This window comes from Pezoporus occidentalis, unplaced genomic scaffold (genome assembly GCF_034315485.1).
Source record: "Pezoporus occidentalis ecotype Australia unplaced genomic scaffold, CSIRO_AGI_Poc_V1 ctg45, whole genome shotgun sequence".
Lineage (NCBI taxonomy): Eukaryota > Metazoa > Chordata > Aves > Psittaciformes > Psittacidae > Pezoporus > Pezoporus occidentalis.
The window spans coordinates 2,995,611-3,019,792 of NW_026915780.1; the positions used below are offsets into that span (position 1 = coordinate 2,995,611).

General features: G+C 43.0%; 1 protein-coding gene across 2 annotated transcripts in view; it reads right to left on the minus strand.

Annotated features, from left to right (window-relative positions):
• DOCK1 (dedicator of cytokinesis 1) overlaps window positions 1–24,182 on the minus strand; it is a 315,311-nt gene that overhangs the window by 266,197 nt on the left and 24,932 nt on the right. Inside the window, exons 3-12 of one of the 2 annotated variants that reach the window (XM_062635214.1) lie at window positions 18,497–18,537; window positions 16,473–16,528; window positions 14,834–14,930; window positions 11,369–11,517; window positions 6,670–6,805; window positions 5,175–5,332; window positions 4,538–4,619; window positions 3,973–4,108; window positions 3,562–3,634; window positions 723–802 (exon numbers count right to left, since the gene is read on the minus strand). In XM_062635214.1, coding sequence (XP_062491198.1) covers window positions 723–802; window positions 3,562–3,634; window positions 3,973–4,108; window positions 4,538–4,619; window positions 5,175–5,332; window positions 6,670–6,805; window positions 11,369–11,517; window positions 14,834–14,930; window positions 16,473–16,528; window positions 18,497–18,537 — 1,008 coding nt within the window. Of the gene's footprint in view, window positions 1–722; window positions 866–3,561; window positions 3,635–3,972; window positions 4,109–4,537; window positions 4,620–5,174; window positions 5,333–6,669; window positions 6,806–11,368; window positions 11,518–14,833; window positions 14,931–16,472; window positions 16,529–18,496; window positions 18,538–24,182 lie in introns of both variants that reach the window. The other variant, XM_062635213.1, reaches the window with a different exon arrangement.

The window sequence follows — 24,182 nt, forward strand, 5'->3', positions numbered from 1 at the left end:
GCGATTCCACATTGGCTTGCACAATGACGTATTAACCCCAAGAAAATACTGAAGGTAGTACAGTAATAACTGAGACCTCCCACAATTCAATTTTTAACTGGCAGATACATGATCAAGTGTTGTACACACAACAAAAAACCCAGACTTGAAGAAATAACTGAGTTTCACATCAGCAGAGCATACACTGAATTACAAGCAGTGACACGAGCAGCTCCTAAATCAAGGTACCAGTGAGGTTCCCTTGCTCTGCTCCATCCTTACCACCTCCAAGCTTGGGCAGTGCAGTGACAGTGGGGGCAATGCCCTGGTCTTCTTCTCAGGGAGCCAAATGCTGCAAGTGCAGCTGCAAAGTGGAAACATAAGGCAAAGGGAAAAGAATATCCCTTCCTTCAGCATTAGGAGGCCAAACTCTACAGCTCAAAAGCCAATTCCTTAAGTCACTGTTTCCAGGACAGAAATATAAAGATGTCCAAGCAATGGACAACGCAGAGAAAAGATGGGAAACCTGTGGAGTTATCATAGGGCACGGGGAAAAGGTGAAGGGCAGAATGAGCCCTGAAGGACGGGGAACAGGGGAAACAATCCATGCAATCACATATTCTGTTACCAAACAGCAGTGAACAAGGCGATATTATGCACCCTTGATTCCAAAATTAAACCCATCACATGTTACACTTGTGTATGTTTTAGACCAGTTGCATAGGAAACATAACAGTACATACCCTGACCCTTGTGGTTAACTTCTTTAGCAGCAATCACTTTGTTTATAACAGTCTGAAGGAAATCATTCTCCCCTGCCACCCTGGGTGAAAAACGGGATGATATGTTCAGCTGCTTGTGTCGAATGGCGTCATCCAACGCTAGCCTGGAGGATGCACATGACGACCAACACCAGGAAACAAAGGGTCACAGAAAACCAGAAGTCACAGTAACAAGGGAACACAAAAGATCGTATCATAGTTGTGACAAAGAGTATTTATTAGTCAACGCAAGACAAAGGACAGGAAAGGTAACAAGAAAGACAGAGGAAGAGCATTAATCAGAAGAGAAGTACAGCACACCTGAGTTGCTACTTCTCCCTTCAGGGACATGCGTGCGCAGGCCCCAGGGATGCTTGGGGAGGAGAGGATGAATGGCTCCCACTTTAAAATCCCCTGGTAAGCAGTGAAAGCTTATACAGGCAGTTTTCTCTTTAATAGATAGAGAGAGAGAGAGCAGACTGGCCCTGCAACCCCTCCAGGGTCACTTCTGTCATTCTGTGGGTTAAGCAGCAGCACACACCACCCAAAGGAAAAGCTACCCTAAATCCCCCAGATCGGGCACAGGAGAAGGAAAGCAGAGAATCCAAACACTGTTAAACTTGATGAATGAAAAGATGGACACTCTCTAAATAAAACAGCAGCATGAAGTGTCATTGAAGTAATCTCGCCAAGTGCTTTTGACTGCCATTGTGGTGGTGGCTAGTGAATGAATACAAGCAAAGATATGAAAACAGGGTTGCGTGTGGTACAATAGTAGCAAAGCATGGAAGGAGGAGAAAAATGGGGCTCATATACGCAGCCTCAGCCTACATTGCAAATAATGGCACCAGGATTCGTGTTCTCACATTATTCATATTCTTTAGAATATACTTTCAGAAGAACATTTTAATTTAGTATAAAAAGAGACATCGAACATCATTTCAAAATCTGATTTATAGCTACACAGAGCAAAAATAAATTGGTGTTAATGGAGCAGAAAACTACATGTTCTATTAGCATCCACTTCCATCCACAGAGGTGCATCATTTTCATTGCACACTTCCACACTCACTGAAAACTAAGCCTGTGATTGTTTAGCACACAATAAATATGTCATGAATGCACTCCTCCCTAAAAACCTCCTGGTTTCCTTCCAGATGGAATGGTACTTGGGATCTCCACATCAGCACCCTGCACACCACTGCCGCATACAAACAAAACCCTTTCAGACAGAAAGCAGAGCCCCCAGCAAGCCTCTCAACATCCTACAGCCTCAGATCACAAGGGCTTCCTGCATTAAGCCTATTTTCCAAAGTAAAGTGAATTTCAGATTACATTATTTCAGGCTTTTTCCTTTTTAATATTATTAAACCCCTTCTGAAAATCAGTTAGTACATGAATTTAGCTCACATAACTAGTTTTGCCTTTTGGAACAGATGGCAATCTAATATTTCATATGAAAGGAAAACCAAGTATTCATATTTTATGCACATTTATTTGACTTCTCTCTCCTACTTTTCCCCATTTCATGGAATGAAAAAAAGGAACTATGAATATGGATGCAGCAGGGTATTTGCCGTCTATGCTCTTTTGTTAATACGCTTCTCTGGGCACCCTGTGCCAGCGCCTCAGCACCCTCACAGGGAAGAGCTTCTGCCTAAGAGCTCATCCCTGTCTCCCCTCTGGCAGGTTAAAGCCATTCCCCTTGGCCTGTCCCTACAGGCCCTTGTCCAAAGCCCCTCTCCAGGTTTCTTGCAGCCCCTTTAGGCACCAGAGCTGCTCTCAGGTCTCCCCTTAAGGAGCCTTCTTCTCTCCAGGTCAGACTTGTCAGTACTTTAAAGGAGACAAACTCCATATTTGCTATCAGCTAATTCAGTTATTGTACAATAGTGTCAAACTCCATGTCAGCAGCCTTAAGAGTCCGTGGAACTCTAAGGTTCTGTGGAAAGGTTTGTGGTTTTAGATGACTAGAATTAAGAGCAGGTCCACATAGTAGATTGGTCTGCCTGGTTCTACGAACCAGCTGTAACAGGTACATGCAGCAAACACATCCTCTCCCTTATCAGTCAACCAAAATACCTGGGGTAAAAGTCTCACATGATGAAGTTGCCCAGAGAAGCTGTGGCTGCCCCATCCCTGGCAGTGTTCAAGGCCAGGTTGGAAACAGGGGCTTGGAGCAAGCTACTCTAGTGGAAGGGGTCCCTGCCTGTGGCAGGGGCTGGAACGGGATGAGCTTTAAGGTCTCTTCCAACCCAAACCATTCCATGATTCTGTGAGATTATACAGGAGGTATACCAAACCGTCCTTCAAATTCTCAGCTTTTGTTTGTACTCCAGTTATGGAGTTGCCTTTACTATGAAGTTTTATGTGCTACCAAGAGAAAGATCAATATTACCATTTACTACTCTCACAGAAGTAAGACTCGCATGGCTGCAGTAGGTGTTGGTAACACTGCTGGTCTTTATCAGCCTCTGGCAGACCTAAACCAGCAACGTACTTGTTCTAAGCATTTCACCTCTTACACATGATCACCCTGACATCTTTAAACAAAAAGAAATCAAGATTGCAAAACTGGGAACGCATGCTTTAAAGTCAAGACTTAGAAAAAGAACAGTTTTTAGGGCTATCACTACTGTAATAGGAAGAAAGATTAGTAAGGACTACTCAAGATAAAACATGACACTGAAATAAATTACCCTCAGAATATCTACAGAACACTTGCTCCAATCAAAAGTTTAGTTTGTTTTAAAAACACCACATTTTAAGCTAAATATCTTAATTCTTTCCCTTCTGCTTTGTCTTTAACCTATTCCCTACTTACGGCTGGAATGGTATGAAGTGCTGTTTGTCCTCATCGTCAACCTTCCCGTTAATGATGTCAGTAACATCCATCACTGAAAACAAAAGCAAAGTGTACTGAATGAAGTGATCCACATGGCAAGAGGAACGCTGAGGGAATACCCTGCGGGACTGGAAGCAATAGGGACTCAGAAGAGGGATGGACTTCTTAACTGTGCAATTTCAGAGGTTTCCTATAGAGTAACATCATATTGCAAGTAACTTCGGCATCTCTAGCTAATACAGGTCCTAGGGGCTACCTTAAACTCTACAATACAGCCATCAGTCTGATTAAATTTGGAACAATTCTGGGTTTATACAACCCCACAAGAGTTTAACACCTAGTTTTCTATGCCAGAACATAACACGACACAGACAGAGCACACGCAGTTACCTGCAACTCCAAAAGGTCTCCGCAGCCCTGAAGTCAGTTTTCTCGTGTTGTTGTCCCTCAGCTCCATTCTGCCCACTCGCACAATCTGACAGACAAAACTGATCTTCTCTCTTTTCAGGTCTTTGCTGCCCAGGTCCTAAAAAGAGCACTTTCTTCACATTACTTTATAATTAATTTCAAATACCATCTTAATAGACAGAAGGTTTGCTGCTCAGAATTTGCCTTCACCATGCTACCCTCTAGTATGAGGGCAAAACTCAAGAGTAAAGGAGTTCTTGTAACAGTACTTCAATGGTTTATCTTGACTTCTGTGTAAATTAACTGCTTCAGAGGCCAAACCATTTCCAGCAAGTTAAAATTTCAAAGAGCACCTTTGGGTTTCACCAGGCATCCAGGATGTTTTATGGTCACTTATGAGAAGTGTCTCATATGAGCCTTCTCCATGTTCATGACCTGCAGACTTAACTCCACACTGCTTACACACAGCTTACTACATTCCTCAGTTATTCACAAGCTATGAAACCAGGGCTTTACAATCTGCCAGCTGAACCAAGCACACACTTACAGTGAACACTGCTCGCAGGTTATGCAATCTGTCTATGTCTTTAGGGAGTCCACAGCTTGACCATCGCACCAAGTAGTTTTCACTGAAAGAACAATAGTGTGAGGACTCTGTTTAAATGGCTTCCTCGAACATAAGCATTGTAATCAACTTCAAAATTTACAGAAGACCATTTTAAACCCAATCTACTCATCCTAAACTAATGGGTATTTACTTAGAGGAGAGCTGACATTTCCCTTTGTGGGTATCACTTATAAAAAGCAAGCAACAAAGTGTAAGAATCTCTTTAAGGAAGCAGGGGATGTAGAAATCAAACTCTGAGTAGTGCCAAGACTGCTGCTAAGCAAGGGCACGCAGCCTTGCAGGTGTGCTCAAGTCTCATTTAAGCTCTGCACATGGGGAACCACAGGCACAGCATAAGGAGGAACAGCGTGACCCTGAAGCATACCCTATGTGAGGGGATCTGCCTGATGCTGTGCTGAACACGACAAAGAGCCGCTGCACAGCTGTTTCCCAGGTGACCCTGCCCTATGCCTTTCACAGGTGTTTGACTTTCACAAGCCCTTTCATCCCCTAAATCTACCTCGCTACTGTAACTGAGCAAGCACACATGAGGGAGGACGCTCAGGAGCTCACTAACCTGATGAATTTTGATTCCAGTGGATCATACAGAGACATCAGGACCTCAGCATCTTCTCCTATTTTACAGACTACATTTTTTAGGTTTACAAATAAAGCAAACGAAGGAGTGGCAGCAAACTTCGCTTGTCTGTTGATATCAATATTCTGTTTCTGGGACTGTAATGCAAGAATAGAAGAAACTTAGAGTTGAACTCAGCCTAACAAATATCCCACACCTATAAACCTTTCCTAAAACCCTTCAGACAGAAGGAGGGTTTTCTCTTGAATTCTACTCATGTGGTCTTTGGTTAAATCAGGATTTACAGACTGCATTTTTCTGGATCTGTCTTGAAGTGCCACAGCATAAGGAGAAAGGGAGAGAAGGGTAAGGGAAGAGGGATGTCTTCACTTACTAAAAAGAGCTAAACAAATAGAGGAACAAATAGAGCCTCGAATATATCTCAAGGTACATTCCTCAGCTTACCCACCCTCAGACTTTAGCTCCCATGAGCTTTTCAGAAGCTACTTTTGTAAGGAAGGAGCAGAATGCTCATGGGAAAAGAAAGAAACTTGCTGAGGCAGGGACGAATAAACAAATTTGGATGCAAAAATTCAGTAGTTTAAAACCCACCTAAACTGGAGCATTTTTACACCAAGTTTTGTAATGGCTGCAAGTGTGTGTATGGCCCATTACAACTCAACAGAGCACAGGAGTTCATTACGTGGCACTAATACACCCATGAGCATCTCCTCAGGAATACCACGCTCCACTAACTGCTGCTGACACACGCAGGACTCCTTACAACAGCAGTGTGCTTCCTTTTAAAAATAAGGGTTTGAATTGCAAAGAGGTTGACTATTTAAGTCACAGAATGTCTTTAGAATAATCCCAGCCTGGTTTGTGTTGGAAGGGATCTTGAAACTCATCCAGTTCCAACCCCTGCCACGGGCAGGGACCCCTTCCACTAGAGCAGCTTGCTCCAAGCCCCTGTGTCCAACCTGGCCTTGAACACTGCCAGGGATGGGGCAGCCACAGCTCCTCTGGGCACCCTGTGCCAGCGCCTCAGCACCCTCACAAGGAAGAGCTTCTGCCTAAGAGCTCATCTCAGTCTCCCCTCGGGCAGGTTAAAGCTATTTAAATTTGCCCCTTGTATTCCAACAAACGGATTTCCTGGATTGGCATACAGCAATCATACAGGCATGAGGACATTCTTCTCCTTGAGCCTTTAAAATAAACTCTTATGACAACCTAACATACAAACCTGCAACGCGTGTCTGGTATTAAGATACCGATGTAGTCAACTGAGCAATATAGGTATTAACCATAAATTCTACTATGCATTTAAAGGATGAGAAAGACAATTAAACAGCCCAAGACATACAAGTTGTTACTAAAGGATTAAGCCTGGTAACTCTTCATCAACATATCAAATTCTTCATTACCAGTGCTAAAAACAGTCAATTTGCAGTCTTATGTTTGAAATGGAAAAGCTACAGCCCCCAGTGTATCTTACTTTTTCCTCCTGTAGCCTCTCTTCAACTTGCTTGGAAGCAATTTCATGTGCTCTGAACAGGCTAATGGTGCTGGTCTGCTCTGGATCCAAAATGTTGCCATCTTCATCTCTGACAACCAGATCTAAATCAAGAATTCTAAACAGACAAATATGCTTATAAATTAGCAGTGCTCAAATAACTGCTTAAACCACTCCTTTCCTTAGTTAACCCTGCCATGTGTTTAGCAAAGTCATGCATATGTGAAACACGACAGCAAAAAGCCATTCGATACGTGATGAATCAGTTTAACATGGCATCAATCCCAGAGATAACCAGCTTTGACTGAAAGTCATTTTTCCCCACAGCACAGAAGGAACCCATGTCAATGTAATAGCATAAGAGCTGGAGAAATCGTGTCTTAACTGGATTTGTCTACTCTTCTTGATACATCCAACAGTTTGGACACCCAACCACTACAGTCACACCACACACAAGCTCATTCCATCCCACTCCACACTCTCCTCCAAGGCAGGCATATTCATGAGTAAACACCTATGAGATCCAAGCAAACACACTTTGCTTGCCCTTATTTAAAGCAGAGCCAGATTTCTGTCAGTGGGGTGTTAACATCCGTAATTACCTTCTGCAGAGAGGGAGGTTTCTGTCATAATCAAATCCAGCCTTAGGAAAGACCCTTCACGTCTTCCCACATTAGTGCAGCACTGGCAGCAGAACCAAGGATAAAACAATCAGGTCTACCTTGCTCTGCATTTCCCTGCCTGCTGTCCCCAGGCCGGACCTCTTCACCTCTGAGCCAAATACATGGTCCCTATTTTCTTCCTCTAACTCTGTAGTCGCCTCTCATGATGGAGCTGCTGTAACTTTGGGTTTGACATGGGTTTGATGAATGAGCTTAAATCAAACTTGCAGGGTCTGATAAGCCACACAGAGGTTTGCAGTCTATCTGTGAGAAAATCCCCTTTTGACTTGAGAAGAACAGGGGCTGTGGCAGATGAAGACATGCTACATCTGTTCCCAGAAAGCCAACCATATCCTGGGCTGCATCAAAAGGAGCGCGACCAGCGGGTCAAAGGAGGTGATCCTGCCCTTCTACTCTGCTCTTGTGAGACCTCACCTGGAGCACTGTGTGCAGTTCTGGTGTCCTCAATATAAAAAGGACATGGAACTGTTGGAACAAGTCCAGGAGGCCACGAGGATGATCAGGGACTGGAGCACCTCCTGTTTGAGGACAGGCTGAGGAAGTTGGGGCTGTTCAGCCTGGAGAAGAGAAGGCTGTGTGGAGACCTCAGAGCAGCCTTCCAGTATCTGAAGGGGGCCTATAGGGATGCTGGGGAGGGACTCTTCATTAGGGACTGTAGTGACAGGACAAGGGGTAACGGGTTAAAACTCAAACAGGGGAAGTTTAGACTGGATCTAAGGAGGAAATTCTTTCCTGTTAGGGTGCTGAGGCACTGGAATGGGTTGCCCAGGGAGGTTGTGAATGCTCCATCCCTGGCAGTGTTCAAGGCCAGGTTGGACGAAGCCTTGGGTGCCGTGGTTTAGCGTAAGGTGTCCCTGCCCACAGCAGGATGATCTTAATGGTCCTTTCCAACCCTAATGATTCTATGCTTCTATGATTTGGAGAATCACTCCTTACCCTCCTTGACGAGAGGGAAGCCTGGAGCAAGTTAAAAAAAGCCTTGAGCAAGGTCAATACACAAACCCCTTCAAATCATTGCACTGCATTCATTCAAAGGAGGATGAACATCACTCAAGTTGCAGAGTGCAAGCAGCAGCTTGTTAAGAAACACCTCTGAAGTTCCCCACTGCAATTGGACCTCATCCCAGCCTGGTTTGGGTTGGAAGGGACCTTAAAGCTCATCCCGTTCCAATCCCCTGCCATGGACAGGTACACCTTCCACTAGAGCAGCTTGCTCCAAGACACGTCCAACCTGGCCTTGAACTGCCAAGGATGCAGGGTTCAAGGCTTTGCCACAGCTTCTCTGGGCAAAGTCACAACACACTTTAAAGCATCCCTGGATCTCCAAGCTCCCAGGTTAATTTTCTAGGGAGAAAATGGTTTCATCATCAAAACCGAACTGATAAACAGCCAAAATCATCTTGCTCCTCCCTACTACTGATTCCTGGACAGCAGCCACAGCAGGAGATAGACACATTGACCACTGGCATGGTGACTGCCAGGTGGGATGAACAAAAGCAGAATCCTTCTGTAGAAGACACCAGCCTGGACCAGAGGAACAGTGGCTCAGAAGTTTAGAGAGAGCAATGACCCAGGCTACCCCACACCAACAGGACACAAACATCTGCACAGACTGTCAAATAAACAGCAGCAAAGCCTGCTTTGATTTCATTTCTTTGTTTTATCCTTTTAACTTGCAAATGATGCTTGGAAAGATTTACAAGGGTTTTTTTTCCCCAAGCGTCCCAGTTACAGAGTTTTTGCAACTGAACAGAAAAGATGTTTTCACCACAAAATTACCTGACCCAATTTCAGAAAAACATTAAAAATACAAATTCCTAAGACTCCTTTTACTTCTTCTTTTATTTTGACAGCATGCAGTGAAACTGTTGGCTTTATTTATAGAAACAAAATATCTGATTTATAAATCTGCTCTTCACAAAACAAGGAAAAGTGAGGATATGATTCGATCAGGAAACATTTATAAAACACATGATGATTTCATTCTGCCTGGATATTGAAATCATAGAATCCTGGAATGGTTTGTGTTTTACAGGACCTTAAAGCTCCTCCAGCTCCAACCCCTGCCACAGGCAGGGACCCCTTCCACTAGAGCAGCTTGCTCCAAGCCCCTGTGTCCAACCTGGCCTTGAACACTGCCAGGGATGGGGCAGCCACAGCTTCTCTGGGCACCCTGTGCCAGCACCTCAGCACCCTCACAGGGAAGAGCTTGTGCCTTATACCTAACCTGAACTTCCCCTGTTTCAGTTTAAACCCATCACTCCTTGTCCTATCACTACAGTCCCTGATAAAGAGACAACTTCATCATATATGCTTACTTTAGACAAAAGTGAATGTAGGACACATTAGAAACTTGGTATCTTCCAGACATGAATTTACTCACCAGTTAAAATCCACTTCCCTCCACAGAGAATGTTCTGATCACTTCAGTTCATCAGCACATTAGGCATATAAAGTACAGCACAAGACGTGCCATTGTATCTGAACACTGAGCATCTGGAGGTTGTTGAGAGTAACTTTAACAAACTCCTTAAGCAGATGGTAAAATCAAGTAGCCAAACTCATATCATTAACAACATCTGGTTAATTGTCTACTGAGGTACCAGAGTCCATATCTTGGATTATAAATGGTAATTACTGACTGAATGCAGTTACTGATGATATTTTGATATTTCTGGTTGTAATCACAGCTTTTGCTGGTAAAGTGGGTGAGCAGAAATAGTGCAAGTTTGGCACTTCTTAAGGAATGAAGCACTAATAGCTGAAATCCAATGAGTTATTTACATCATAAGGAGGCTGAAGACTGGCTGGCCGAAAGCTTTTCCAGTCCCCAGGTGCTCAGTAATACAAACATGCCCCTCAGTATTCAAACTACTGCTTCTGGTTGAAGAGTGAGACATGATATCTCATTTTAAATCATAATGGAAAGTCATAAACGCATATAGAGAACTTGGGACCTAAAACTTATAGTTAAAAAAGAACTTTGCTCAAATCTTAACCAATGTTTGGAGAGTTAATACATCTGAACTACTAACGTATGCAACCCATACTGCTGTCTTTTTGGGTGGATATTTCCTTCACAATTTCCATTCTCTTCTGTTAAACAGACACTTTGTTTTATCAAATCTGCCTGTTAAGATTCTGGTCCAAGCTGGATACTATGCAAGCAGAGGAACAATGAGCTTAAATGGTATTTCTGAGCCAAATCCTTCAACATCACATTATAGCTAAGTGACTTCAGGGCACACGCAGCTGGTGGTGTTGAGAAGCCAACAACTGTTGATGCTGCAGAAGCCAGTTTCAATTGTATTTTGAATGGAGGCAATATTTGCACTTCTCAGTTGACCTTAAAAATTACAGCTTCTTACCAGTATCAAATTAATAATGTCATGAAGGAAAAGAGTTATATATGGATTCCCCTTTACATACTACAATTTCTACTGCATATGTGTAGGAGAAAACATGCTATACCAATTTCATTATCTTGCTGTAAAAGCACTGTTAATACACTATTACACCTCCATAAATACAGGGATAAGAATCCTGCAAGAAGCCACTGACAGCTAATGCATATTAGAATCATAGAATAGTTAGGGTTGGAAAGGACCTTAAGATCATCCAGTTCCAACCCCCCTGCCATGGCCAGGGACACCTCACACTAAACCATGGCACCCAAGGCTCTGTCCAACCTGGCCCTGAACACGGCCAGGGATGGAGCATTCACAACCTCCCTGGGCAACCCATTCCAGTGCCTCAGCACCCTCACAGGAAAGAACTTGCTCCTTATACCCAATCCAAACTTCCCCTGTTTGAGTTTTAACCCGTTACCCCTTGTCCTGTCACTACAGTCCCTAATGAAGAGTCCCTGCCCAGCATCCTCATAACCAAAGGCAGGAACTCCTGTATTTTAGAAGACCAAAGTTAATGAGCTATAGTCAAATATTACACATCCTGATGTGGTTTTAGGCATCAACAAGTGGAAAACAGTGCTCACAAACCTGTTGCCATAATCGATCTTGGCTGTCACTTTCTTTTTCAGTTCCTTGAGCTCATCTTGGGGTAGGGTCCCAGAGAGTATTTGAGATCTCCACTCAATAAGATCGTATATCATGTGCCGCACACTGCGAAACATCTCTCTGTTATCCTGCTGTTTGGAGGAAGAGGATGGGTGGAAGTTAGTTCTGAAGTCTAGTGAGCACCTTTTGTATGCATATCATAAATTGCAATTATAAAATATTAAATTCAGAAGGGTAAGAGTCTACAAACAGCTCTAAAATAGGAGCCTTTCTATAGCACAAAACACTGAACACTCTTACACTCTGTTTTAGGTATCTAAGTAAGGGTAAATGCTTGTGTGTTTTACCTTAAAACCTGAGTAATACTGTATTCAGAACAGGCATTCAAGGAAAAGGTATCTTTTCTTGGTTCAAAGAGTAACTTTCTTCAGTGACCCTCTACACTAAGCAGAACAGCACTAAAAATGATGCATTTTAGCAGGAAGAGGCTCAAGTTCTGCGATACTCCATCTGCAGCAGATTAGAGCCCTTCCCCCTGGATAAGCTTTCAGAGCAACACTTTAAAATGCCCCAGTGTGTAATGCCAAGTGCATCATCATCATATGAGTCCACAGGTAAGAGCTGAGGGAAAGGGAATAACCAGGAAAGCACTAAGCCTTCTAGGAAGTGAAATACCTCAACTGTTTATAAAGGCTGGAACAATGGATATTAAATCATGCCAGCAGCATACACAGACATTGGCAGCGTTCTGCTAAGCTAGGACACAGGAAGATAAAGTTCCAGACTTACAATGGAAAGAACCTCTTTTCCAGAGTGTTTTCTACATGCATTTGAAAGCAAAAGACCAGACCTTTAACCACAGAACACCGTGGACAGTGCACATACACAACAATTTTGCCTCAAACAAACGATACCACACAAAACTGAAGTTGCAGAACAACAGCCTTCCTATTTTTATTGTGAAAGATGTCAAGACAATGCAGAGGCTCTGAATGCTTTGATCTTACCCAGAAGCAGACTCTTGCCATCTTCATAACCCTTCAAATCTAGGCCATTAGTTCAATACACTCTTAACAACAATACATCTTTCTAAACACCCTACATTAAGGAACTACTCAAGCTATACATAGCTGCCTTCCTTTCAGGTGACACCTGGGCCTTATGTGACTGAGAACAACTGGAATGGTTAAAATAAAACTCTCCACTATCCATAAAAGACAACGCAAAACTGCAGAAGGTGCAGGAAAAGACTGTAACGACTTGGACTCGGGAGGGGGAAATATCTAACTGTGAAACTTAAAGACTGCAGTCTGTTCAGATTATCAAAAAGCTGATTTGATTATAGTGTGAGAACCTTCACAGAGAGAAAATACCCATTATTAAAAACTCTTTAATGTAGCAGAGAAAGACACAACAGGCACATATGGCTGGAAGCTAAATACAGACACATCCAAATGGGAAAGAGCTTCGTGATTTCCGATGCTGCAGGCAATCGTAAACCAGTGAGATAAAGAACATGCCACGTCCTCTGCTATCTGAAAAGCAAAACAATGTCTACGCAATATTTAGATGCAATTACAAACAGAATAAAGGAATAAATGTGGCAATTTAATGATTTCCGGTACTGATGTGGACAAGACAAAATATCTCTTTAGTCTGCAAACTGACCAGTTTGTAACCAGCTGCTTCCAGTAAACCAAATCTGCCTTGAAAACACAATCCCAGTGCACCAATGCTCCTTTTGGCCACTATCCACGTTTGATTAATCTAACAGATAGCCTTGAGATATAGGTACTATAAACTCATTAAGTGATCCAGCTACTTGGAGTAAAGCTGTAACAGGGATTGGAACCCTTTCCCCTACCAAATTGATGAAAGTGGTAGGCTCACACCTTGCATGCTCTTGAATTCAAAGTTGCCAGCACTGCTGAAGTATCTTTTAGCTGTTCATGTGTCTTCATGGAGGTAAATGCATGACAAATGAGATGTTAAACATTAATGGTTAGAACAACTGATTGTCACACCAAGGGAATTTTACAGTTTCCTAAGAGCTACTGCTATCAAAACCACACAGAAGTCTTGGGAAGAAAACTTCCAATTCCCTCCTTATTGTAAGTACACCACAACCAAGCCTTGTACAGTTCTGCAAGTGGAATTTCTCTACCATTGAACAATAGCAGATTTCATACTCAGGATAATCCCCACAAAAAGACGTCAGGGTCAAAATGCAATCCTCAACAGCACACAGCAGTGGAGCAGATGGCAGAGCTATTCCCAGTCCCCTCTCTAGATTCTGCTCCTCCTGGTTTGCTTCTGCCCATCGGCTTCTTCCTTGCGCCTCAACACAACCTCTCTAGTATTAAAACTCTCTAACATATTAATCTGCCTCTCCTCATATATTACCTTTCTTTCATCTACTGCAATTTTACATCACTTCCAGATTTTTAATCTTTATTTTCATGGACACAATCAAAGGCCACATTAGTCAATACACACATCTTAATTTCCATCTTGAGCTTTTATAATAGAAGATTTTAAACACGCTTAAAGGATACAGAGACTTGACATTAAACCTTACTTTATATACAAGACTTCCCATGTTCCCATTACCTTGTTACAGTGACTTTACAATGAGAACACGAGTAGTTTGAGCTATGGTACCTCACACCCTACAGCATGCTGCTGTTTTCCATCTGAACTGTACTTTTAACCACACATTTGAACACTATTTAAACCTCACAAGCACTTTCATATGTGTAGTTTAATGGCTATTGTATCTCTATTATCCCATCTGAGGTACTATCAATGCAAATGCTTATTGCTATGAATTTCTAACAGTAATTCTCATGTGCTTGGAACTTCAGCATGTGAAAATAGTCAGGTAGGTAACTTGAGATCAGGATAACTGGGAACAACCAACTTCAAGCACAAGAATACTGAGGTAAAAGGCCTTTTCAAAGGTATAAGCTTACACCCACAAATTAGAAGTCAACTATTCAATCCTTTCCTAGCACAGACCAACAACCTTAAGAACTGCCCTTCATCTCTCTGATACAATTCTATGTCAGATTTTTCCAGATATCTGACATATGATATAGATATAAGACATATACGTCTTAAAAATCCAACTTTTGTGCAATAGTACCCTAGGAAAAATGGGTCATAACTGCTCAACAAATTATTGCCAGATCAAGGCAACACTCTAAAAAACTGATTTTGCAGAAGAAACACACAGTATTTGGGAAAACACTCAAAAGAAACACTACTGAGATTTGTGCCTTAACATAGGAGATGCTAAACAGCTTTCCAGCAATAAAAGTAGGCTTTAGAACAGCAACAGAAGTGGAATTTCATTACTAGTTCCTTCATGCTTCTCACTGTACCTACCACAGCATCACTCTTCTGGTAAACCATATTCTATTGCAAATGTTTTATATTGATACTTACAACATATAACTGGCGCCATATTATGGACCATTCCCGCAGCGTTGTGGTAACCTCCTGAATCAAAGGGAGCTCGTTGGGTATCACCGTTTCATGTTGTCTTAAGAGGGAGAGAAAAGTTTGAATTAAGCAGCAGTTTCGGGTAGAGTGGCAGGAGCACTCTTAAGGAACTCTTGATTTCCAAAGACAACCCAATAATGGCAGTGTTGAAAATAACACTGCTTATAAATTTGGAAGTTAATATTACAGAATCACAGAATCCCAGCCTGCTTTGGGTTGGAAGGGACCTTAAAGCTCATCCAGTTCCAACCCCTGCCACGGGCAGGGACACCTTCCACTAGAGCAGCTTGCTCCAAGCCCCTGTGTCCAACCTGGCCTTGAACACTGCCAGGGATGGGGCAGCCACAGCTTCTCTGGGCACCCTGTGCCAGCGCCTCAGCACCCTCAAAAGTAACCGAGCTGAAAGCCAGATATACACAACCCACAGTGCCCTGAGATTAACGTGCAAATGTTTTCCATCATACTGGTCTTGCAGAGAAAAATTAAGCATGGAAGTCATCACCATTGAGTTTTTGTGCAACTCGTTTTGAAATGATGTGCCATGAAAGTAAGAAACAACAGCTAGATCTTTTAATATTTCACAAGTAGGGTACTTAAAGGCAGTTCTGTAATCAGCAAGAAAGATGTCATTATGCAGCAATCTCATGATTAGTACTTTGATCATTTACATATTTAACAGTGGATAAAAATAAATCGGGCACAAAGGAATATAATACTTGAATCCTGTTTCACTCCATTTCCTGGCTAATTATTTATTAATTTCACTCCACTTTTTATTTTATTTTCCCTGGGATTTGTTGGAGGTTTTTTCCCCTGGTTTTTAAACTAAACTTTTCCACCAACGTTGGGAACTTTCACATCCCTGTCCAGCAAAGCTGATTTGATAAATAAACATCCCAACTCTAACAGCTGTTGAGTGACAAAAACCCGCCCACACTGTTTAGTGTCACACACATAAGGAGCAGGAGAATCAGAAAATGAACAAGTCAATGGAACTCCCTGGTAGGTCAGAAAGCAATGCCTGGGTAATGGCCTTCAGTGAGGAGTCCAGTCTACAGCATTCACTGAAGAAGGAATTAAGACACTACTTAAATTTCATCTGCATAAGAGAAAGGTATGCCATATCAAAGGCCTCTTGGTGTATTAAGTGTACCAAGCAGAAGCCATAAGACTCAAGGGCTGGAAGAAGCTGGGAAAACTGAAATCAGAACTAAAGCAGGGGGCAGGGTGTGCAGGGAGTTAATGTAGGGAATTCTTAATCCCGAGAGTAATAAAAGTTATAAAGAAAAGTGGGAAATTATTAATTCTTCCAAAATGATTACATGAATATAGACAAAGTTATGCTTTAGCTCAACTATACGACAGTGCGGATAAGGACAGCGCTAGCCAGAAGCACTGGTGAGGACAGCACCTTCAAACTTGAGGTGACTTACCAAATTAAAGCACTGCCATAAAGAAATCCACAATTTCGCCACCAGCTCTTTAACTGACTGGGAATAAATGTAAATTATCTGATAATACACCAAAATTACACCTATACAAAGAGGAAAATTGATTCTTATTATCCTCAAATCAAACTTACCCTTTGCCTTCAACTATTGCTTCCTTAAGATGAATATAGGAGGCAGGAAATATGCCCTTTGAGAGAGAGAGAGAGAGAGGAAAAAAGATGTTTTAAATATGTTACACATAACATATTTGCATCTATTACCTAAAAATATGCCCAGACTCATTGCCAGGGCTGCATCCTCTTGAGCATCAGAAGAGTTGTGTTGGGTGTTCTGGGTTTTTTTAATGTATATTTAAGCTTTATTTGCATGTCTTTTCAACAAGCTGTTATTGTACCCTTGCCAAATACAAACTTAAGTGGTTTTAATCCCATCTTCACTCTATTAAAGAAAACAGGAGACACCCCCTGCCAATAAGTGGCCTTGCAAAGAGGTGCTTCCTCCCCCAGCTCAAGATAGTTCGTCACTGTTCTCTAGGTCCCTGGATGATACATGCTATGAAAATTAAGGCAGCTTTCCATTTCAAAGGGTGAAAGAAACAGGATTTGACATAGACTTAACTCCAAAATGACTTTTTGTCTGTAATCCAGGTCTGCTGCTTGCTTTTCCTCTTATCTAACCAAGCTTCCTTACGTAATGTACTGTGTTCTACCACCAACCTATCACGTTAGTGCTGCAAGCAAAAAACCTCTTCAGATAGAATTGCAAAAAACCCAGAACTGCTTTCCTTGGAAAAAATGTTCTAAATTAATCAAGATTCCAGAAATACAATAATATTTTCAAAATAGTGTAAGCTCATATTCAAAAAGTAACTCAAGCCAAGGTGAGAAAGTCCCTTCACCTCACCGTTTGAGGCAGTAGTTCAGTTTTCTTTCTTTGGTTTGGGTTGGAAGGGACCTTAAAGACCATCTATTTCCAAGCCCTTATCATGGGAACATGGAAACATAATGCCTTAGAAAGCAACAAAAACTAGGGGGCTGGGGCTGAGTCTTTTTGTCCCAGTAAAAGAAAGCAAACGCTGCGTTTAGCAGCAGTCAGATAAATGCAGCAACACGTGGGATTCATTTAAGCCAAGAAGACTGCCTAGCTGCTTCTTAGGCTGCACAAGGCATGTTCATGAAACACACTGGATAAGAGATTTAGTGTATTTCCAAGAAAAGAAAAATGTCAAAATAGAACAGAACAGGCCTGGGTAGGAAATGGGTGGGATAAACCACACAACTCAGCTCTGTAGTCCTAAGCATGCAGGCGCAACTCAAAATGCACCTCTGTAGGCAAACATTACATTTCAAGTGGAAAAAGATGCAGAATCAGAAGGCATTTAATTCTGGTTAATTACTACTATAAAAGAAAACGCTCAAAAACTAAAATGCAAAGTTACAACCAGTATTTGTGATGTTTCTTTTTATTCCAGCGAGGCTGCTATAACAGCAACCCTTTATGTATACTGAAAGCCTACCAACGAGGCAAAATTACACTGGAGAAGGCTATTCCCCCTGAAAATCACAATGTAGAGCCCCATATCACTTTGCAAAGTGCAGTTGTGTTTTATGAGTAAGACATTATTTAACAGACAGCAATGCAAAGTGGCAGCCTCTAAACAGATCAACTGGAACATTAAAGTTCTGAACTTACTGAGGCAAAGGCAGAAAACAAGCTGATGCACATCAAGTAGCTGTACATATATATAGGTACAGCTATGTACATATGTATACATATATATGCTCTTCTTCCTATACATACTTTCTTCTCTATATATTCTTTTTATACGTATCCTCTTCTTCCTGCACCTATATATATGTAGAGATATATATGCACACACATAGCTGTATATATGCATATTTTTGCAATTTAAACTGCACAAACTAGGTATCCAACACAGATTTTTGGGCCTAAAATAAGTTACAATTAACTTAAATTCACATTTACAAGAGGTCGAGGCACACAGGTAGGTAGTAGAGATCAGTGGACACATGGTGAACCGTTCCCATGCTGTGCCATAAACACACACCAAGATCTCCATTACAGCAATACACCCAATGCCATAATATGTATCTATCCAAGAGGAAAAAGAGCATCCCACTCCTGCAGCACTCACCTTCTTGGACTTTTTTCTTAGTGTGTAACCTCTGTACCAACCTAGGAGGGAAAAACAAGGAAAAAGCATTAAAAAGGTCATTAATGTCACCTACAAGCTGCACCTTCTCAGCTCAACAGCACCTTGACATGGCTTCTGGTCATGCCAACATGCACAGCCCACCTGAAGTTCTCTGGGGGACTAGTATCCTGGCTAAAACAAGTCATCCTGGAGGCTATAAAAATCAAACTGATGGCAAAGACATGACAAAGATGGCATTTTCCATGATGTATTTAATTGTCATTCCTTTAAGTTTGATTACAATGTTCCAACATAAAACAAAACCAACTGAAGAGTGTTAAAACCAAACAAGTCAATCAGTACATTTTTGTAAAGTTAAAACCTATGCAAGTCCCAGAAATTACAAGTTTCCAAATGTGGCTCGGCTGTTTGTCATCCCAGCAGAAAACAAGGATACTTTGGGATTTATGATTCACCAAAATACGAAAGCACAGAGCCCTACAGCCCTAATTCATTATGAAGCAGAACATCCATCTCGCAGCACCCCCAGTGCTGCCTCATCATTCAGCCAGTGCCACTCTACCAGGCAGGTAGCCATGTCTGGAAAACATGCCCCATTTATTGCACTCCCAAGTTCAGGACACATCTGCAAGCAATCACCATTACAGCTTTTAGCATTTCTGCAGCCATCACATTCCAGTGCAACTGGATAACCAAAGCAAACCCAAAACCCTACAAATGACGGTTGTTTTGCCTCATGGAAGATCCAGTGCCAGGGAAAGAGGATGAGATGAACTTCACTGTGAGGGTGGTGGGACAAGGCCAGGTTGGACACAGGGGCTTGGAGCAAGCTGCTCTAGTGGAAGGTGTCCCTGCCTGTGGCAGGGGTTGGTACTGGAGGAGCTTTAAGGTCCCTTCTAACACAAACCATTCCGTGACTCTGTGTGTATTGCTCCCAGTCCAGCACTAGCTCACTTGCACCCTTGCACTGGGGCCATCCTGTGTTTCAGTTTGGCTGTGCCATAGCTCACTCCTGCCTCTCCAGCACCCAAGGGAACCCCACAGGTGACCAGAGCTACCCTCTGCAGCGTTTGGAAGACTGAACCTGGGTACCAAAACACCCACTCCAGCACTGAAAACTAAGGTTTTGTATAGCAAAGCATCCCTTTCCAGAGATCAGCACGGGTGAGGGTTGGGGCACGGCAAAGCAGAAGCGAAGACTACAGCCCCACTCATGATTACAAACAGGGCAGGAGGAACACATAAGGAAGACAACACATGCAGATAAATTCATTATCTGCACTCTGGGACACAGAAATACAAATCAAAGTCTCAAGCAGACAGGAGTTTTCAGGCTCCTCTCCAGCAGCAAAAGGTGACCTGATTCATCATCTTTGGGCTGCATCAGAAGCCTGACCTCTGTGATCCTTTGGGTTTGGCTTTCTGCCAAGGTCATCTTTAACCTGATGTCTACAACCATCACAACTGGCTTCCCCACAGAGGCTGCAATAGCCTCCCATTTCACACTTCTGTTCTTCCCAGAGGGATATCAACAAGAACTGTTGCTGAAACCACCATGCTGTTTCTGGTTCAGGTGCAAAGAAGGCAAAGCATTTCTGCTAGAGCTTCCTCCGCAGCCATACACAGATTTCAATCCTGTTAAAGAACTAAATTCCCTAAACCAACACTCTGAAGTCCTGGAGTCTAAGCTGATAATCACCATGACTCTGATCAAACACGCTGTACAAGCTAAAGAACATACAATCATAGGATCTCTTCCACCTCACTTCTCCCATCCCACCTTCTCTGCTGATTCAGGACATCGCGCTGCACCTGCAGACTGAAGAGCCATACAGCAAATACAGCTCCTCACCACTGAACCTCTGCTTCCTATATAGCAAGCAGTAAGAGCAACAAGGTACTGCAGATAAGAAAGCAGCCAAAATCTGCCCTGGAGAACTGGTTACGCTCTTACTCATCGTCAAGGCCCTAATGGGGCAAAGCAAGTCCAACCAGGCTCTTCATTGGCAGCCATCACCTAAATGGAGTTCCTGCTGGGTGTCTAGCCTGTAGCTATGCAGTGGGGAGCCCAGTTTCAGAGAACTAACTCTCACTGGTTCAAATGGAGGCACCAAGGCTTGCCACGACCACACATACACAAGGGCAACATCATTGAAACACAAGAAGTCAGCTCTACTCAACTACCCAAAACAGAGCTACTCTTTTTCTCAGTTCCTCATCTGTAAGACGAGGGCAGCTCTCCTACAGCCAGCCATCCGCTCCAATACCAACCACCTCCCTGCCAAACACGAATTAAAGACACTGAAGTCGCAAAATTCAGCTGGATCCTGCCTCTGCTGTGCCCTGGGGAGACCCCCCCTGCAACCCTGATCCAGCTCTGAGGCAGCAGCACAAGAGGGACGTGGAGCTGTTGGAGCGAGGCCAGAGGAGGCCATGGAGATGCTGCGAGGGCTGGAGCAGCTCTGCTCTGGAGCCAGGCTGAGAGAGCTGGGCTGGGGCAGCCTGGAGAAGAGAAGGCTCCTGAAGGGGAGACCTGAGAGCAGCTCCAGTGCCTGAAGGGGCTGCAGGAAAGCTGGAGAGGGGCTTGGGACAAGGGCCTGTAGGGACAGGCCAAGGGGAATGGCTTTAACCTGCCAGAGGGGAGACTGAGATGAGCTCTTAGGCAGAAGCTCTTCCCTGTGAGGGTGCTGAGGCGCTGGCACAGGGTGCCCAGAGAAGCTGTGGCTGCCCCATCCCTGGCAGTGTTCAAGGCCAGGTTGGACACAGGGGCTTGGAGCAAGCTGCTCTAGTGGAAGGTGTCCCTGCCTGTGGCAGGGGCTGGATCTGGATGAGCTTTAAGGTCCCTTCCAACACAAACCAGGCTGGGATTATATAGTAGTACATAAAGCATATAGGTATAATACAGCCTCTGTTTTTAGGCAAGCAGCGTCTAGTCCTTGACACTAAAGAATGCAAAGGCTAAGGGAACGTGTGAGCTTGTAATAACACTGAGAAGGTATCCTAATGCGCCTATCAAACCCCATTATGACCCCGCCTAATTTTAGTTCTTTAGTTTGTAACCTCAGCAGTTTTGGACATCATGGAAAGAAATAATAAATTAAGAGCCCAAAAACTGAGGGCAGAGAGGCCAAACCCCTGGGGTGTCAAACACACAGCCAAGAGCTCTGAATCCTCCTCACTCTGTTCACAGCCAAGATGGTTTCAGACAAATAGGAAAACAGACTGATGCCAGAAATACTGTTCTAAAGTGACCAGAGCTTTTAAGTGCTTCTTGATGTGTTACAGGGTTTCTAGCCTCACCCTTAAAAATACTGTGGGATGTAACAGCTAGAAAAGTGCATCCACATAAATGTCCAACAAGGAAAAGGGACCAATGAAACATTTGTGTCTGTTAAAGCTGCAAGACACTCAAATATTTAGAATAGAATCACACAATGGTTTGGGTCAGAAAGGACCTTAAGATCATCCAGTTCCAACCCCCTGCCATGGGCAGGGACACCTCACACTAAACCATACCACCCAAGGCTTCATTCAACCTGGTCTTGAACACCGCCAGGGATGGAGCATTCACAACTTCCCTGGGCAACCCATTCCAGTGCCTCACCACCCTCACAGGAAAGAACTTCCTCCTTAGATCCAATCTAAACTTCCCCTGTTTCAGTTTGAACCCGTTACCCCTTGTCCTATCACTACAGTCCCTAATGAAGAGTCCCTCCCCAGCATCCCTATAGGCCCCCTTCAGATACTGGAAGGCTGCTCTGAGGTCTCCACGCAGCCTTCTCTTCTCCAGGCTGAAGAGAATTTATTCTTGTTTCTCTTGAATGATACATCTATTTCCTACATAGTTACCCAGATAAAGTATTTGCTGCATTTGAAAAAACAAAGAAAATCCCCCACAAAAAAACCTTGTAACCAACAACTGCGTGTTCCCACAGTATCGGAAATAACTTATTTGGGAACCCAAACTCCGCACAGCATCACTAGAAATGACAGTTCAATCTCGGCTTTAGGGCTTATGTACTGTTACATTTAATTGCTATTCACCTTAATCCGCCACATCTATTGATCAGATATTCCCTTTTGCCCGTTCCACCACATAATGTAAAGGAACAGAATTCAGACAATAAAGATGTGGCAAGCACTGATTCAGAACATGGTAAAAATGTGGTTTGGGATATCTGCTATGAAATGCAATTGCTCTGTCCTGCAGGATGAAGGCTATTTATGAAGTCATAAGCCTTGCTGCTCAGCTTTCCATTTAAGGCTCATATTAGGAGTGACAGAAAGTTTTCCATCTGAAAACTGAAGTTGTCTGTAATCCTACCTGATAGAAACACATTAATTTGACTGTCAACATCAATGACTCTAGAAACGAGCTTCATTTTTCCTTTGGTTCCTGGAAGAACAGAAACTTGACGATTTAAGAGTAAAATCAGAGAATCAGAATGGTTTGGGTTAGAAGGGGCCTTAAAGCTCATCCAGTTCCAACCCCCTGCCACGGGCAGGGACACCTTCCACTAGACCTGGCTGCTCAGATGTGCCCATTCATTTCCAGTCTCTTAACTCCTGCAAAAATATAGGCTGATTTCTAAAAGCCCTTTAAAGGACCTGCACATTGAATTTGTCACAAAAGCTTTTTTCTGCATTCAAGGAAATGAATAAAGTGGGTTTTGACTAAAATTTAAAAGATTAAAATGTTTCAGTAACAAAAAAAAAAATTCTAAAATAAGCTTTACACATAAAAAATAAATAGTATTTTAAACACATAAATAAAGTCCATCTTAGCAACCAATTCCAGTACATGGTAGCAACGTGATATCCTACAGAAACCTGCCTGTTCTTAAAACAGGTCTTCAACACTAGCCACAAGACCAAGCCCTCTTAATTTCTCAATGTCCTCCCTTTGCAGAGAGCAGAGCAACTGAGCAAGGATTTTACCATAAGCTTTTCTTGCAGATTCAGAAGAAAGGAAAGTAAGAAACAAACAAACCAACCCTACAATCTACCACTTCAAAGCCCATGGACACCAGTAAGTCTTCAGAGCTATCCTTATGTCAGAATTACTCCAACAACCTATTTCAACAATGCTACAGTAGGATGCCAAGAGCAGAATACATAATACAGCAGATACCTATGAAAGAAGCCAGTTTTTTTCCCCACAATCTTAAATACAGGGAAGGGGAAGGGGAAGCAGAATCAGAGATGCTCAGCAAAAAAAGGCATTACTGACTCTTCAGATGACTTCTCTGTCCATGCTCATATTATGTTCATACTTAGTGGTGGATTTCACAGAATCACAGAATGGTTTGGGTTGGAAGAAACTTCTGGAGATCATCCAGTTCCAACCCAGACAGGTCCACTCAGAGCAGCTTACATAGGCAAGTATCCAGGCAGGTTGGGAATGCCTCCTGACAGGGAGATTCCACAACCCCCTACGCAGCCTGCTCCAGGGCTCTGCCACCCTCAACGTAAAGAGGTTCTTCCTCATGTTGAGGTGAAACTTCTTGTGCTTTAGCTTATGGCCATTACTCCTCTTCCTGTCTCTGGCCACCATTGTAAAGGGTCTGGCACCATCCTCCTCGCACCCACCTTTGCACTGGACTCAATGATCTTAAATGTCTTTTCCAACCTAAATGATTCTATGGTTCTATTATTAGGGTATTTT